The sequence below is a fragment of the Pongo abelii genome, chromosome 2 (assembly GCF_028885655.2).
Source record: "Pongo abelii isolate AG06213 chromosome 2, NHGRI_mPonAbe1-v2.0_pri, whole genome shotgun sequence".
In the NCBI taxonomy this organism is placed as follows: Eukaryota; Metazoa; Chordata; class Mammalia; order Primates; family Hominidae; genus Pongo; species Pongo abelii.
The window spans coordinates 159,462,616-159,474,984 of record NC_085928.1 but is presented as its reverse complement, the minus strand read 5'-3'; the positions used below and the strand labels follow the sequence as shown (position 1 = coordinate 159,474,984).

Genomic DNA, 12,369 nt, shown 5'->3' with positions numbered 1-12,369 from the left:
AATTATAACATACATTCCACTTATTCATTTCCTTTTAAAGAAGTAAGAAAAGTGTAGGTTTCTTTAATCTTTTTAAAATAAAACTAAAAGAGTTGTAAAAATCCTGAAATACCCACCAACATTAATCATCTGAAATGTCTCAATAAATTTTTATTCCTTGTTTCTTTTCTCTTTGTGGTCTACAACAAAGAGTTCCTTTCTCCAAGGAAAACTTTAAAAGATAGAGCCAATTCTCCTTTGTCTGAGATAATTTGTATGTCACTTTGGATAAGAGGCATGCCGAAATATAACCCTGCACTACCATCAATTGTAGTATTATGTATGGAGCTGAATTAAGTTGTCCTCAGTACTCAGTCCTAGTAAGCTATGTAATCAATAAGGAAATATATCATTTTTCTAAGTATCTTAAGTCAATGCATCATACAAAATTGTGGATACACATGAATGAACCACTACTGATTATCTACAAGAGATATTTATCTGCAATTCTGAAAGAAATATTGTACATATTAACACTGATGACCGAATTCCACAACACACTTAATATAAAACTGTATATAACCATTTTGGAAGCTCATTAAATGCAGTCAGAGATTTCTGATATGAAAATTACAGCTAATAAGGCTAACAGCTTATCCATCAGTAACCACTCTAGAAAGGAAATTTTCTTTAGGGTGCGATTCCAGTTGTTTTTCCAGTAGCCATAATGACTTTATCCTTACCCAGTCACATTACCTTGATAGGTGATCCATAATTCTTACTATTACAAATTTATGAAACATACTTTCCACAATGGCATGACTAAACTGTCATTATAAGCCAAGTTAGAAATTTACATCAGCTGACACTGAGTTGCTATATCACATGTGACTTATCAGACAATTTAATTTCTGAAAAGTCAGCAATTTTGCCATTTTTACCCTTATTCTATTTAATTCTAATGGTAAAAAGCATAAAACATCAACAGCTAAGACCCACTGCCTCCTTCCTGTGTGCAAGGTGCTGTTTGGTAGGCATTTAACATTGATTAGTTCATTTGATCCTCCCAACAATCCTATCATATAGGGAACATTATAATTCTTATTTTACAGATAAGGAAATTGAGGTACACAGATATAAAATAACTTGTCCCAGATCATACTGCTAGTAAATGATAAAGATGAGATTGAAATGTATACAGTGTGTTTCTAGACCTTGATTATAATCAATGTGTCTCCCCTGTAAACCGATATTCCAGAAATTTATACAACCCTGACAAAGACAGAAATCACTAGGAATGATATAAGTAAGGAATCTTTAGCCTTAAATGGCCAGAATACACTCCACTGTATATTTGTGGAGGAAAAAATAACCACGTTAAAGAACACATACAACAGACTATACCCTTATTCATTAAAACTGTGCCTACATGGTAAAGGACAATGAAAATTTTTTTAACATTTCCCTGTCTAACATTAGAATGGCTCAACTGAAACTGTCTTCCATGTTTTTCATACGTACATGTTTTTCAAGAATATATTAGAAACATAAGCAAAAGGCTATTACATAGTTTGATTTAATAAGTCCTTATTGATTGTTTACCACGCACTATAATACAAATTGGATATATAAACATGATTAAAACATGAACTCTAAACACCTTCAATTCACAAATAAGTGAGATATATATATTCAATAAACAGTAATAACAATGTGATAAAAAGCAATGAAGGAAGTATTTACAAATTGGAAGGGTGGCACATTGAGCTGGAATGGTCTGCACTGCAACATAGGAAGTAGAAAGAAAAGTAAGGCTTCCTGAGGAGGTAACATCCTCAGCTAGCATGTAACCGATGAGACAGATAAATGGGTGGTAAAGATCATTGGAGACACGGATCTTGGACAGAGAAAATAGTACATGTAAAGGCACAAATGTATGATCAGCATGGCACAGCCAGTTGAGAGAGTTCAGGTAGGCAGTATGGCTGCAGCATAAAATTCAAGGCAAGCAGTGAAAGATGAGCTGGAGTAATGACTAAATCATTAAACTCCTTTAGAAGTACTCAAAGACACAACATACCAGAATTTCTGGGACCATTCAAAGCAGTGTGTAGAGGGAAATTTATAGCACTAAATGCCCACAAGAGAAAGCAGGAAAGATCCAAAATTGACACCCTAACATCACAATTAAAAGAACTAGAAAAGCAAGAGCAAACACATTCAAAAGCTAGCAGAAGGCAAGAAATAACTAAAATCAGAGCAGAACTGAAGGAAATAGAGACAAAAAAAACCTTTCAAAAAATTAATGAATCCAGGAGCTGGTTTTTTGAAAGGATCAACAAAATCGATAGACTGCTAGCAAGACTAATAAAGAAAAAAAGAGAGAAGAATCAAATAGACGCAATAAAAAATGATAAAGGGGATATCACCTCCGATCCCACAGAAATACAAACTACCATCAGAGAATACTACAAACACCTCTACGCAAATAAACTAGAAAATCTAGAAGAAATGGATAAATTCCTCAACACATACACTCTCCCAAGACTAAACCAGGAAGAAGTTGAATCTCTGAATAGACCAATAACAGGATCTGAAATTGTGTCAATAATCAATAGCTTACCAACCAAAAAGAGTCCAGGACCAGATGGATTCACAGCCGAATTCTACCAGAGGTACAAGGAGGAACTGGTACCATTCCTTCTGAAACTATTCCAATCAATAGAAAAAGAGGAAATCCTCCCTAACTCAATTTATGAGGTCAGCATCATCCTGACACCAAAGCCGGGCAGAGACACAACCAAAAAAGAGAATTTTAGCCCAATAGCCCTGATGAACATTGATGCAAAAATCCTCAATAAAATACTGGCAAACTGAATCCAGCAGCACATCAAAAAGCTTATCCACCATGATCAAGTGGGCTTCATCCCTGGGATGCAAGGCTGGTTCAATATATGCAAATCAATAAATGTAATCCAGCATATAAACAGAACCAAAGACAAAAACCACATGATTATCTCAATAGATGCAGAAAAGGCCTTTGACAAAATTCAACAACCTTTCCTGCTAAAAACTCTCAATAAATTAGGTACTGATGGGACATATCTCAAAATAATAAGAGCTATCTATGACAAACCCACAGCCAATATCATAGTGAATGGGCAAAAACTGGAAGCATTCCCTTTGAAAACTGGCGCAAGACAGGGATGCCCTCTCTCACCACTCCTATTCAACATAGTGTTGGAAGTTCTGGCCAGGGCAATTAGGCAAGAGAAGGAAATAAAGGGTATTCAATTAGTAAAAGAGGAAGTCAAATTGTCCCTGTTTGCAGACGACACGACTGTATATCTAGAAAACCCCATTGTCTCAGCCCAAAATCTCCTTAAGCTGATAAGCAACTTCAGCAAAGTCTCAGGATACAAAATCAATGGACAAAAATCACAAGCATTCTTATACACCAATAACAGACAAACAGAGAGCCAAATCATGAGTGAACTCCCATTCACAATCGCTTCAAAGAGAATAAAATACTTAGGAATCCAACTTACAAGGGATGTGAAGGACCTCTTCAAGGAGAACTACAAACCACTGCTCAATGAAATAAAAGAGGATACAAACAAATGGAAGAACATTCCACGCTCATGGGTAGGAAGAATCAATATTGTGAAAATGGCCATACTGCCCAAGGTAATTTATAGATTCAGTGCCATCCCCATCAAGCTACCAATGACTTTCTTCACAGAATTGGCAAAAACTACTTTAAAGTTCATATGGAACCAAAAAAGAGCCCGCATCGCCAAGTCAATCCTAAGCCAAAAGGACAAAGCTGGAGGCATCACGCTACCTGACTTCAAACCATACTACAAGGCTACAGTAACCAAAACAGCATGGTACTGGTACCAAAACAGAGATATAGATCAATGGAACAGAACAGAGCCCTCAAAAATAATGCCGCATGTCTACAACTATCTGATCTTTGACAAACCTGAGAAAAACAAGCAATGGGGAAAGGATTCCCCATTTAATAAATGGTGCTGGGAAAACTGGCTAGCCATATGTAGAAAGCTGAAACTGGATCCCTTCCTTACACCTTATACAAAAATTAATTCAAGATGGATTAAAGACTTAAACATTAGACCTAAAACCATAAAATCCCTACAAGAAAACCTAGGCATTACCATTCAGGACACAGGCATGGGCAAGGACTTCATGTCTAAAACACCAAAAGCAATGGCAACAAAAGCCAAAATTGACAAATGGGATCTAATTAAACTAAATAGCTTCTGCACAGCAAAGGAAACTACCATCAGAGTGAACAGGCAACCTACAAAATGGGAGAAAATTTTCACAACCTACTCATCTGACAAAGGGCTAATATCCAGAATCTACAATGAACTCCAACAAATTTACAAGAAAAAAACAAACAACCCCATCACAAAGTGGGCAAAGGATATGAACAGACACCTCTCAAAAGAAGACATTTATGCAGCCAAAAAACACATGAAAAAATGCTCATCATCACTGGCCGTCAGAGAAATGCAAATCAAAACCACAATGAGATACCATCTCACACCACTTAGAATAGCAATCATTAAAAAGTCAGGAAACAACAGGTGCTGGAGAGGATGTGGAGAAATAGGAACACTTTTACACTGTTGGTGGGACTGTAAACTAGTTCAACCATTGTGGAAGTCAGTGTGGCGATTCCTCAGGGATCTAGAACTAGAAATACCATTTGACCCAGCCATCCCATTACTGGGTATATACCCAAAGGACTATAAATCATGCTGCTATAAAGACACATGCACACATGTTTATTGTGGCATTATTCACAATAGCAAAGACTTGGAACCAACCCAAATGTCCATCAATGATAGACTGGATTAAGAAAATGTGGCACATATACACCGTAGAATACTATGCAGCCATAAAAAATGATGAGTTCATGTCCTTTGTAGGGACATGGATGAAATTGGAAATCATCATTCTCAGTAAACTATCGCAAGGACAAAAAACCAAACACCGCATGTTCTCACTCATAGATGGGAATTGAACAATGAGAACACATGGACACAGGAAGGGGAACGTCACGCTCTGGGGACTGTTGTGGGGTTGGGGGAGGGGGGAGGGGGGAGGGATAGCATTAGGAGATATACCTAATGCTAAATGACGAGTTAATGGGTGCAGCACACCAGCATGGCACATGTATACATATGTAACTAACCTGCACATTGTGCACATGTACCCTAAAACTTAAAGTATAATAAAAAAAAAAAAAAAAGTACTCAGACTCATGATGAGGATCCACTAAAGGGACAAGAAGACTAACAAGCCTACTGTATTCATTCCTGAGTTGTGGTTTCATCTTCAAAAACAGATATTCAATAACAGTATTTCCCTAATTTTCAAAGTGTACCATCTGCCATCCCTGCCTATAAAGGAAAGTTATAACAACAGCAAAAAAGTATTCTAGTTTCTAATTATCAGACTGTACCAAGTCCAGAAATTACATAGCATAATAGTGTAGTAAACCTTGGGATCAATAGAATTAGTTTACTTTTAATTTCTTAGCAGCAAGAAATTAATGAAACATTACAATAACATTTAATTTTAACTGAAGCAACCTGTAATTACTATAGTTTAGTTCTGGATAAAACAGTTAAATTTAAACTATCATAAACAACTCTGAGGAGCAGGAAGTCTACTACTTTGACTTCAAGCTCTAATTTATTCCCATTTAAAGGCAATTGAGAGTCTATATTTGGAACTAACATAAAGTAGTAACAATACCTATCATTTACACAGTGCTATACATTTTCAAATCCCTTCATATTTATTATTTTATTCCTCTCATAAGTTTATTATGGAGGTATCATTTCTTCCATGCAATCAAAATTGCAGAGAAAATTCATGCGCAGCATGACAAGGCGGTTTTTCTTGCTGAACAGACAAATTATCTAAGACCAAGCAACATCAAATAATAGCCCATGTCCTATTCTGGGAGATACATGCAAGACACTATATGACACTCAGCTCTGAGGTAGTCCAGTAACAGTTACATCAAGGTTTATTTTACATAGGCCTCAATGTGGCTCCTTTGCCAATGCCAATCCCAAAACAGACTTTAAAAAACCATACACCTAGAGCGGCACTGGTGATATATGGTGAGGGAGGTGGGTAAACCTTGTTTTATTATCTGAAATGCTAGCTTAACCCATGTCAGAGAGAAAAAACTTTATACAGGGGCAGATTTAACTTATTACAAAAGAGAAACCTCAATGACAATGTAGATACAGGTATAGATGTAGGTTTGAGATTGATACTTGAAGGGTAAAAGCATAAAACTAAAGGCTGAAGTTAAGTTTTCATTCCTAGACGAGATCAAGTAACATTCCACTGTTAAACCACAGTTCAAGATGTCCAACAAATGCCTGAAAATTCTTAGGACCAGTAAACATTATTTCTATTCCATGCATCCAGTTTATTTTCAATCTTACTGGATTTTAAATTTTAAATGTTTTCTGAAACAAGGGAGGATTTAAATGATTTAAATTAGCTAACTGAACAAATAGGAAACAAAAAATGAAAAAAGAAAATCATACCTTTATATCAAAATTACAATCAAGTCTTCTAATTAACACAATGAAAGTGCCAGATGAATTGTCTTTTACTGGTGGAGGCACTATGGGTTCACAGGCATTCTCTGGTTTTGAGTTAATCAAAAAACCCTGAAAAAGAATTGGTAAAAATTATCTCTCTTTCACTCAATAAATCAATCAACTTACTTCTACAAATATCTTTTCAATTTGTCATGTGTTTTGCATTATGCTAGATGTATTATTGGGCATGTAAAATTGCTCACAATCACAGAACTTCTAAAGCAGCATTTGCTTTCATAAGCATTTAGTTTTCTAAAATAAGTTCTATCTTTCGCATTGAAGTTAAAAAAATAATAATAATAAGCAAACTCATGCATAAGCCAATCACCCCAAAGACAACCACCGGTATATTTTCTAACAATATTTGACATTTTCAAACCAAGCAAATATGTCTTAAAAATTAACTTTCTTTCATGTTAGCAGACAATGAAATGCACATAATAAATAAATTTCTAGAAATTTAGTCTGCAGAAATGCTAGCCTGAGTATGTAAGGTGTATGTGGAAAGATAGTCATTGGTACATTATTTTTAATACCAAAACTGGAAATCATGCATATCCACAAGGCAACTATTTAAACAATTATAGTATATTTATACAATAGGAAAATAATGCAGCCATTTAAAAAAATAAAGAAGACCTGTATACACTAAACTGAAAAGACGTCCACAAGATAACTATGAATTTAAAAAGTAAACAGCAAGTTGTTTTCCCAGGAATGCAGGATGGTTTGACATAAGAAAATGTAGGAACAGGCTGGTCACGGTGACTCACACTTGCAATCCCAGCACTTTAGGAGGCCGAGGCAGATGGATCACCTGAAGTCAGGAGTTCAAGAACAGCCTGGCCAACATGGCAAAACCCCGTCACTACTAAAAATACAAAAATTAGCCAAGCATGGTGGCACACACCTGTAGTCCCAGCTACTTGGGAGGCTGAGGCAGGAGAATGGCTTGAACCCAGGAGGTGGAGGTTGCAGTGAGTCAAGATTGCGCCACTGCACTCCAGCCTGGGCGATAGAGCGAAACTTCATCTCAGAAAAAAAAAAAAAAAAAAAAAAAATCTGGTAACAGATTAAAACAGAAAAATCAAATGACTATCTTAACTTATGTAAAAAGTGAATAAACACATAAAAAGATGATCAAATTCACTGATTTCATTTATAAAGGAAGGAGGCAATTAAAGCTATGAGACAATGCCTCAACAACAGTTCTGTATGGTCCCTGAACTGGTCACACCAATCATCTATTCCACAGGATTTGGCAATTTCTCCTCCCTGAAATTATATTGCTCAGCTTGTGATATGGAAAGTGTTTGTACATATCTTGGGTATAAAATGTATCACTCTTTCATTTGCTCATATAATAGCTCCTCTTCTTAATCCCATAAAGCACTTGGTTTTTGTTTTGCAAGGAAGTACAACTGTGGTCATCCTTCCAATGATAAATATTTGCTTTATTCTTGTTAAATTTGCACCCTGCTCTGAGTGCCTTTCTGCAAACACTAACTTTTTGCTCCAATGCTAAATCAAATAGTGTAGGAAATATTTTTCAACATGGTTATTATAGCAATTAAACTCAAGCCATATAGGTTGGCTTTCAGTTCCAAAATGGTGATGCAGAAGCAAGCTGGTTTGACTCCCCCCACAGAAAAAGAAAAACAAATGTACAGCAATGAGATTATGGCCAGAGATAAGCCAGAACTCAAATACGAGGAGAGATCATTCCCAGGGCCACAGAGAAGTGAAAAAAAAACTCCCAGCAGACACAGAATCAGACTTCCACATCCACTATGCCCCTCCCCACATTTTGCCCAGCACCAACAGTAAGGAAAATTTCCCTCCAACTCACTGTTTCTACACTGGAAAAGTAAGACCAAAGCGGAACCAGATTGCCCACTATCTTGGGTTCCCTATGAGGAGATTTGTCCCTTCCTTAACCCACAGAAATCATCACAAGTACCTGAAGGGAGAAATATCCATGAGGTAGATAGAGACTAAGAGGGGAAGCAGGACTACAATCCCTAGCCCTGGAAAGGAGAGCCCTCCTTTGTAACTCTACCAAAGGAGATGCCAAATCACAGTAGCTATTAAGTAGCACCATACAGTAGGTTTATCCCACAGGTCCACTGGGCATGAACAGCCAGCCTTCCCACACTGCCAAGATATCCCTGTTGGGACCTGCCCCTTTGGGAAGGGCAGCACTTTGATAATTTACTAGAGCCAAGGTGAACCTAAGCTTAAGGCATCACCTAAAGCCAAAAAGGAGGCAGTAACCTAGCAGTAAATAACCTCTAACCAAATACACCCAATAGAAACTAAAACAAGCCAGACAGAGAACAGAATAAATAACTAATCTTTCAATGCAAAGACACTGACATACATCCACAAGAAACAAGAGCAAGCAGGGAACCATGATCCCCAAATGGATGAAGCAAGAAACCAATAAGCTACCCTAACAAGATGGCAATATGTGAACTTTTTAACCAAGAATTCAAAATAGCAGTTTTAAGGAAACTCAGTGATCTCCAAGATAACACAGAAAAGAAATTCAGAAATTTATCGGAAAATTTTAACCAGAAAATTGAAATAATTTTGTTTAAATCAAACAAATTTTGAAACTGAGAAATACATCTGCTGACCTGAAAAATCATTAGAGGCTCTCAACATCAGAATGGATTAAGGAGAAGAAAGAATCAGCCAAGTCAAAGACAGCCTATTTTTAAATACACAGAAGAGAAAAAAGAAAAGAGTGAAAAGCAATAAAGATCTCCCACAAGATAAAGAAAATTACCTCAAAAGACTAACTCTAAGAATTATTGGTGTTCAAGAGGGAGCTGAGCAAAAGCAAGGTATAGAAAGCTTATTCAAAAAAATTATTAAAAACTTTCCAAAACTTGAGAAAGATATAAATAACCAGCTACAGGAAGGTCAGAGAACAAACAGATTTGACCCAAATACGACTACCCCAAGACATACACTAATCAAACTCTCAAAGGTCAAGGACAAAGAGAGGATCCTAAATGCAGCAAGAAAAAAGAAAGAAATAATATACAAAGGAGTTCCAATTCATCTGGCAACAGACTTTTCATTGAAAAACAATACAAGCCAGGAGGGAGTGGAATAACGAGAAAGAGACAGCGAAAGACAGGAAAGAACAGAAAGAGAAAGGAGAGGGAAGGAGAAGGGATGGGAGGAAAGGGAAGGGGAGGAGAGGAGTGGAGAGGATAGGAATAAAGAGGAGCAGAAAGGAAAAAGGGAAAGGAGGGAGGCAGGGAGGAAGAAAGGAAACCTATCATCCAAGAATACCAAATCCAGTAAAGTTATCCTTCAAATAATAAGAAACAAAGTTTTTCCCAGATAAACAAAAGTTGAGAGAGTTTACCACCACCAGGCCTGTCTTAAAAGAAATGCTAAGGAAAATTATTTAATCTGAAAGAAAAAAGACTAATGTGCTAAAATTAAAAAAAAAAATAGTTGAAGGTCTAAAACCCACTGGTAAAATTAAGTACATAGACAAACCCAGAATACTCACACCATAATTGTGGTGTGCACTCCACTCATAACTCTAGCTATGTCCAGAAGACAAATCTATTTAAAACAATTGTTTAAAAAAAGAAAAACAAAAAAAATTATAGCTACAGCAACACAGGAAGAGATACGTAATATAAAAACATGTGAACTGAGACAACTAAAAGCCAAAATGTGAGGGATACAGTTAAAATGTAGAAGATTTTTTTTCATTTTCCTTTGTTTCTATTCTTTTCTATGTCACTTAAAATGTCACCCTTTAAATAACTTGTTATAAGATGGCTTTGTAAGCCTCATAGTAATGACAATGCAAAAACCTGTACCAGATTCACTAAAAATAAAAAGCAATGAATTAAAAAGTACTATCAGAGAAAATCACTTAACCACAAAGGAAGACAGTAAGAAAGGAAGAGAAAAATTACAATACAAAAAACAATCAACAAAATGGCAGTAAAAGTCCTAACTCATCAATAACACTAAACGTAAATGGAATCCATTCTCCAATTAAAAGGCACAGAATGGGTGGATGGATAAAGAAACAAGACCCAATACTATGCTGCTTACAAAAAAACCATTTCACCTATAAAGATACACATAGCCCAAAAGTGAAGAGTGAAAAATGAAATTCCAGTAGTAGCTATACTTCTATCAGATAAATCAGACTACAAATCATCAAACAGTGTAAAAAGAGACAAGGGGCCAGGCGCGGTGGCTCACGCCTGTAATCCCAGCACTTTGGGAGGCCGAGGCGGGTGGATCATGAGGTCAAGAGATCGACACCATCCTGGCTAACACATGAAACCCCGTCTCTACTAAAAATACAAAAAAATTAGCCAGGCGTGGTGATGGGCGCCTGTAGTCCCAGCTACTAGGGAGGCTGAGGCAGGAGAATGGCATGAACCTGGGAGGTGGAGCTTGCAGTGAGCCGAGATAGGGCCACTGCATTCCAGCCTGGGCGACAGAGCAAGACTCCGTCTCAAAAAAAAAAAAAAAAAAAAAAAAAAGAGACAAGGAAGGTCACTATATATGATAAAGGGGTCAATTCTGCAAGATGATATAACAATTATAACTATTTATGCATCCAATATGGGGCAGCCAAGTATATGCAGCAAACATAAACAGATCCAAAGGGAGAGACAGACTACAATACAATAATAGTAGGGAACTTTAGCACACCACTTTCAGAAATGTACAGATCATCCAGACAGAAAATCAACAAAGAATCAATAACCGAAAGGTCCTGACATTTACAGAACATCTCACCCAACAGTTACAGAAAAGACATTATTTTTATCAGCACATGGAACATTTTCAGAATATACCATATCTTAGGCCACAAAACAAGTCTGAAAAATTCAAAAAGTAGCAATCATACCACTATCTTTTCTGGCCACAATAGACTACAATAACAAGAAGAACCTTGGGAACTTCACAAATACATGGCAAGTAAACAAAATGTTCCTGAATAACCAATGGGTGAATAAAGAAATTAAGAAAAGAAATTTAAAATTTCCTGAAACAAATGAAAATGAAACTACTACATACCAAAATATATGGGATACAGCAAAAGCAGTATTAAGAGGGAAGTTTATAGTAATAAATGTGTCAGAGGTGTCTGAACCAGAGCAACTCCATCTTGAATAGGAGCTGGGTAAAATGAGACTGAGACCTACTAGGCTGCATTCCCAGATGGTTAAAGCATTCTAAGTCACAGAATGAGATAAGAGGTCAGCACTAGACACAGGTCATAAAGACCTTGCTGATAAAATAGGTTACAGTAAAGAAGTCAGCTAAAATCCACCAAAACCAAGATGGTGATAAGAATGACCTCTGGTCTTCCTCACTGCTACACTCCCACCAGCACCATGACACTTTACAAATGCCATGGCAACTTCAGGAAGTTACCTATATGGTCTAAAAAGGGGAGGCATAAATAATCTACCCCTTGTTTAGCATATCATCAAGAAATAATCATAACAATGGGCAACCAGCAGCCCTCCAGGCTGTTCTGTCTATGGAGTAGTCATTCTTTTATTCCTTTACTTTCTTAATAAACTTGCTTTCACTTTGCACTGCAGACTCGCCCTGAATTCTTTCTTGTGTGAGATCCAAGGACCCTCTCTTGGGGTCTGGATCAGGATCCCCTTCCTGTAGCACCACCAGTGCCATGACAGTTTACAGATGTCATGACAACGTCAGGAAA

The 12,369-nt window shown here is 36.8% G+C and overlaps 1 protein-coding gene across 1 annotated transcript in view; it reads right to left on the bottom strand.

Moving 5' to 3' along the window:
- RNF13 (ring finger protein 13) overlaps positions 1-12,369 on the bottom strand; it is a gene marked incomplete at its 5' end in the record, with an annotated part of 165,747 nt that overhangs the window by 100,598 nt on the left and 52,780 nt on the right. Inside the window, 1 exon segment of the mRNA NM_001131724.1 lies at positions 6,582-6,707. Coding sequence (NP_001125196.1) covers positions 6,582-6,707 — 126 coding nt within the window.